Raw genomic sequence first — 6,300 nt, forward strand, 5'->3', positions numbered from 1 at the left:
TCACAAATGGATCCTTTACTCTTTAGTATAGATTCTTTGGTGTCAGTTGATTGGTTCCAGGGTGTTTGTGTCTTCATAATTTCAGATTCTTGGGATTGGCTGTGGTCTCAGCGATCATCTAATCTGACTAACCCGTCAGTGCCTGAATCACTGTACCAGCAGCTCCTCTAAACAGTCTTCCTGCTTTTGCACATACTCGGTAGCAGGGAAAGCAGTTCCTTCTCAGAGTTCTCTTCCTTGGGTTCCATAGAAGCTGGCCTCCCTGTAGCTTCTACCCTTGGTTCTAGTTCTACTCTTGGGAGCTGCTAGGTAACTTCCTCTTAAACATTTGAGGGTAGCTTCCAGATCTTCTCTTCTTATTTTAAGCCCCCTCATCCTTGCTGTTTAAGAAGCAAATGTTCTGCACCAAGTGTGATCTAATGAATCCAGAAGAAGATTGTCCCCATCTTCCTTTGTAGATTCTGTGCTTCAATATGCATCATAGAGTTGTCTCAGATTGAACTGTACACCAACTAAACAAATCCTTTTTCTTAGGATTTTTGCTGCTAAGTCTGATCCCTTCATCTGATACATGTGCAGTTGACTCTTGGGATCCAGTTTCAGGGCCTTGACATTTAGCTTTGTGAATTATGTTTTTATTAATCTTGGCCCCTTATTCTACTCTGATGAGCTCTTTTGAGATTGATCTCCATTTCGTCAGCCAGTGTATTTTCTGTTTTCCAGTTTCATCTTTTTCTAAGTCACAATAAAATATCAGACACAGTAAAAGCAAAGACAGAGTTATGCAAGCAGAGTTAGTCCTGGATGACATCAAGATCTATTTATTAGCAACAGTCAGGGAAACCAACCAAAACCAACCAATGCTTTAGCCGCATTGCTCCAACTCACCCATGAGGAGCCTCGGCCTTTCTAAGTAGTCCCAGGGACTGGAGTATTCAGTGCTACCATTCCACCTACCTATTGCCCAGTGTCTCTATAATCTGTTTCAGAAAGCATCATAGCGAGCCATCTGCACGTGCAACATCCAAACTTGGCAGCCCAGAAACAGTTTCTCCCAGAAATCGCCAAAAATTAGCAAAAGAGAAGTTATCCACCAGCGAAAAAGTTAGTAAATCTCCCCCATTAGGAAGGTAAGTCCCTGCTTACACTTCACATCATGTTTAACCCCCTTAGACTATTTTTGATACAGTAATGTTTTCTTCCTAATTTCCTTTAAGATTTTTGTCTCACCACATAACGGTCTTTTGGGATCATTGTTTTCCAAGAGGAAGAGACAGGGCTACAGAAGTCTCCTCTTGGTGCTTCACCAGCCTGGCCTTGCCACACACCCTCCCACTCAGGCTTGTCCTTGACACCTGTGAGCCTTCCATCGCCACTCCCGTCCACCAAGACTGAGGCAAGGCATGCGTCTTCCAAGTGCTCGTAGATCTCAGGGCTTGATTAAATCAGCACTGCATGGTAAAGCATGTGACAGCCCAGAACCATAGGACCTAGTTTTAGCGAGGAGAAAAGGTAACGAAGTACAGTGCCCGCTTCAGACCAGCCACCCGCCAGCTTGCACTCCCTCTGCAGCTCAGTCCATCTCTTGCTCCCACCAGTTGGGCTGAGTCCTGCTTCTTTACTTTTGCTTATGCTAGCCCTTTCTTGAGGAACAGCCTCGCCACCATCTTCCCAGCAGACCAGGTCCTTCCCGTCCTCGAAGCCCAGCTTCTTCAGGATGCCTCGTCTGCCTGCTTTAGCCCCTCATCATCTCCCCTTCTGTTGCACTTCCCATCAGCACTGTGCAGCTGAGAATGGCATGTGCCATTGGTTTAGGTGTATTAGTTTTGTTTCCCCTCCTGAACTGTAAGTTTCTTCCTTAAGTTCAGGCACTTGTCTTACTTTCTGTACATTATGACATCAAAAAACAAAAGAATTCACGGTATAAAAAACCTGTTCTGACATTTCTTATTGCATGTGATCTTTGCAACATACTTTAATGTCTGTATGCATTATCTCCATGTTATAGAAGGGAAACTGAAAGCACCAGGCACCTTTCACGTAGATTTTCTCATTTATCCCTCACTATGTGGAACTTGGAGCCCTGGTGGCACAGTGGTTGAGAGCTTGGCTGCTAACCAAAAAGGTCGGCAGTTCAGATCCACCAGCCAGTCCTTGGAAACCCTACGGGGCAGTTCTACTCTGTCCTATAGGGTCGCTATGAGTCGGAATCGACTCAGCTGCAATGGGAGAAAAACAGGAACATGGAACATAACGTTTATCCTAATTTTATATATTAGGGGAAGAATCTCAGAAAGGTGGTCTGGATCCTACTTCTCAAAATTGAATGTGCAGACAGATCACCTGAGACTCTTGTTAAAATACAGATTCTGATTCTGTAAGCCTTGGGTGGATGGAGCCTGAGATTCTGCATTTCTAACAGGCTCCCAGGTGCTACTGGTCACAGACACTCTCTGGTGGAAACGGCCCAGCTGCCCTGCCAACACACAGCTGGGAAGAAGCAATCTGGCTCAAAGCTTCGGCTTTCTACTCCATGGCTTCTAGGGACACTGGCACTCAGCATCTGTTTAGTAAACAGGTGTTCATTTAGGGGCTGTGGTTTTCCATGGACACAGTTTGAAATGGGTTATTAACAAACACTGCTTTTCAGCTGTTCTCAACATTTGCGTAGGTAATATTATCCCAAAACTACATCATCTGCAACAATATTTTACTCAGTTTGAGTTGATTTACTTTTGTTGTCAAAAGAACAATAAGCAAAATATGTATTCTCCATCTCCTACAATTTTAATTGACTGAATCTTTTCATTCATTGATAACTTCGATACTTGCTGACCATGTGTTATGGAGCGCTGGTGGTGTAACACTTAAGCACTTTGGCTGCTAACCAAAAGCTTGGCAGTTCAAACCCACCCAGCGGCTCCATGGGTGAAAGACCTGGCGATCTGCTCTTATAAAGATTACAGCCTAGGAAACCCTATGGGGGCAGTTCAACTCTGTCAGATGGAGTTGCTATGAATCGAAGTCAACTCGATAACACCTAACAACACCACCCATGGTTTGGGCATTGTACTAGGCACTGAAGATAGGAAAAAGAATAAAACTCAGCTGCCCTGGAGAAACGTACTGTCTAATGGGAGAGATGTGTATATGACTTTCAGACTTTTTTGACACAAGGAGACTATATTTTACAGTGTAGCTGGTGCTCACATTCATGTTTCTGTAACTAAAGCAGAGAAACCTTGTAGATGTGATACCAGTGGTGTTTTCTATTGTGTTCTCTTATTATGTTGTTTTAAAATAGTGGCTGTAACCTGCAGTGTGAAAAAACACAGCAGATAAATCACAGCGGTAAGTGGGTGATGAAGATACAAAGTGCTGTGGGATTTCCAAACAGGGAAGGGCTTTCTCAGGAGGAATTACTTTTGAACTGAGGCTTAAAAATGAAGTTTGGTAGATGGGGAGGTATGGGGTGATTCCCAGAAACCATATGTTCCAAAACATGAAGATGTAAAAGGGCACAATGCGATTGGGGAATGGGAATACTTTGGAAGAACTGTAGTCCAGGATGGTGTAAAAAGTGAGGGCAGATTATAAAGGACTTTTGTGTGTTACTCTCTGGATTACCATATTTTTTCCGCATATAACACGCCCACATATATTATGAGCGTAGCATGCCTAGGAAAATAATTTGCAAGGGGTTTGCACTGTTGGCAAAAAACATAATGCATGTATTTGCATAAAAATATGGTACTTCTGGTACTTCGTCCTGAAGGCATCAGCTAGCCAAGAGGGGTTATTTTATATATATATATATTTATATAATTTATAATTTTATATTTTAAATTTTATTATTTATAATACAATTATATGTTATAATATACATTTATATAAATATAAAGTGTATATGTAAACTAGGAGTTTAGACAAATAATTCTAATGGCAGCCTGGAGAAAGGGGATACTCTGGTAGCAGGGAAATTGGCTGGAAGGCTTTCCTAAAATTGTTCTGCCTTTACTGACTTTGCCAGCAATTTTCTATAATACTGTACTGCAAAACATAATTTTGTACTTGGTCAGATCTAGGTTGGAATCCTGTTTTGTTCTTGCTAGTTGTTTCAACGTGGGATAGTGTGTATATTGGTAGGACTGGCAATTGATCTCTTTATTTTATAGACAAAGGAGCTCAGGCCCAGGGATAAAAGTTGATTGATCAAGGTCAACACCCAGAGTACGGTAGAGCTAGAACGAGCCCTCCAGTTCCCTGTGTTTGTGTAGGAAGTTATCACAAATAGCCTCCTAGCCCAAGCTCTTTATACCTTCGTTCTCCTGTGTAAACGCTACCCGAGTTGTATCTTCTTGGTTGTCAAGTTCAAAAATCTTCAATTTTTTTAAGGAACTCCCGAATTATTTGCTGCAGCTGCTTTTAACTCTCACCATTGCTTTGACTTTTGTTTAATGCAGATCAAAGACACAGCTGTCCCCTTCTACCAAGCGCAAGAGAGAAGCCAGCCCCCCAGGGGCGCGGACACGAGGGCAGCAGAGAGTGGAGGAAGCCCCTGTGAAAAAGGCGAAGCGGTAATGCTGACAGCTACCAACCCCGGCTTGTCGAGGAACACAGTGGAGAGGAAGGGGGAGCCCTGGGGGCCAGAAGCTGTTTTGTTTTTAAACTGAGAAAAGGATATGCATGTGCTGTAATTTCCTAGGTGCAAGCTTTTTCTTGTTATGTTTTAAATAGCTTTATAAACTATTGTTCATAGAAGATTTAATGTACATTTCTCTCAGATAAAGGAAAATAAGTTTACTTTGTATCTCAACTCCAAACAAAGTAGTTGTATATTTTAACATTTCAAACTCGGGATTCCCCAGTGTGACACATCTCTAAGGCAAACCCTTGCAGCCCATCAGGCACCAGCTGTCCCTAGTCATCTGTGTACAGTATATAAACATGTAAAAATAGGTTGTATTTTACTCTATGTATGATGCTAATCAACGAACACTTTATTTATTTTACAGAGAAAACTTATCTGTGAACTTTACTATATATATGTTTATTTTATTTTATTATTATTATTTTTTTTTTTTTTTTTTAAATAAGAAAGGGTTTTACATGCTATGCAGTCACCAGTAGGGAATTTTCTAGGACTCTGCCTGCCCTGTAACTATCTGCCTGTGATCTGGCAGGAGAGTCAGAATCTCATCGCATGTCTCCAAGTAAAGTAGCTTAGCTAAAGAAAGGCTCTCCTTTGCTTTTCTGTCCACAATTGTGACTATTTTTTAAGAATGTAACTAGTTTTTAGATTATATTCACATTTGTGACTTCACGCCCAGCTCTAGTGACGTGAGGGGCCTGGGTCAGATGGAGTCATGTCCCGCCACCTGGAGCAGAATCCCCTGCTGGCCTTCATTCCCCTCCTCCTTGCTAGGCCCCGGTTGCCACCCACTCTTTCCATCTCTCCTGAAGAGAAATGCATTGAAGATTAGGTCCCTCCCACCTACGGAGCTTCAGGATTTTAGGTTGTTTTATACACAGTAATTTCAGGATAGAAACTGGCTTTATTGCCAGATTCTTTTTTAAACATGTTTTATCTCCCGTATGAGCAGACTGTCCAACTTTAAGTTTTTCATAAGATTAAACTTTTCTTAAGATCAAATTTGTCTCTTGCAATGATGTGATGAGTTGCCAAATAATTGAGATTATTTTAAATGGTTCGTTCATATTCTTGTTTTATAATTAAAATTTACATTCGATGTGTGTGGTTTTGTTTTTTTGGTTTTGGTTTTTTTTTTTTTTGAACCTTAATGTAAGATGGATATTTCTGTCATTTTACATGGTTTCTTACTGAGATTTTATATATAAATTATAAAATATTTCCCAAAAATTTTAAGTAGTAAGAATTTTTTTTTCTGGATTTTAAAATTCCTCCCTTAGTTGATCTTAGATGTATTGTTGCATTTTGACATTCAAATATGAGCAGTGATGACCTCTCTCTCCATCTCTCTCTATATATGTGTATGTGTGTGTAATTGAATTTTAGATCTACAAGGGACCTCAGAGACAAGGAACATGAGAGTTCTTTGTTTTCATTGATAGAGATGAGTGTTAACCAAAGCTCAAAAATCTAAAGAGATGTGGCTTAAAGTCCATCAAGGGTTGTATCAGATTAGGTCCTAAGCCCTAGATTCTTTGACTAATAATCCTTTCACTGGCCAGTTTAGGTTGCTTCACCAGGAGTGCATCCCTAAAATGCATTCTCAGTGTGAAACCAGTGTTAGACTTCATGTAACATCTGCTCTGAGC

General features: G+C 40.9%; 1 protein-coding gene across 7 annotated transcripts in view; it reads left to right on the top strand.

Moving 5' to 3' along the window:
- BOD1L1 (biorientation of chromosomes in cell division 1 like 1) overlaps positions 1–5,100 on the top strand; it is a 79,668-nt gene extending 74,568 nt beyond the window's left edge. For 5 of the 7 annotated variants that reach the window (XM_023742786.1, XM_023742789.1, XM_023742792.1 and 2 more), the window contains 2 exons: positions 990–1,130; positions 4,464–5,100. In XM_023742786.1, the coding sequence (XP_023598554.1) occupies positions 990–1,130; positions 4,464–4,581 (259 nt within the window). In that variant the 3' untranslated portion in view covers positions 4,582–5,100. The remainder of the gene's footprint in view (positions 1–989; positions 1,131–4,463) is intronic. The other 2 variants (XM_023742787.1, XM_023742788.1) reach the window with 1 other exon arrangement.
- The last annotated feature ends 1,200 nt before the right edge of the window (positions 5,101–6,300 follow it).

The sequence above is a fragment of the Trichechus manatus genome, unplaced genomic scaffold (assembly GCF_000243295.1).
Source record: "Trichechus manatus latirostris isolate Lorelei unplaced genomic scaffold, TriManLat1.0 scaffold00218, whole genome shotgun sequence".
Lineage (NCBI taxonomy): Eukaryota > Metazoa > Chordata > Mammalia > Sirenia > Trichechidae > Trichechus > Trichechus manatus.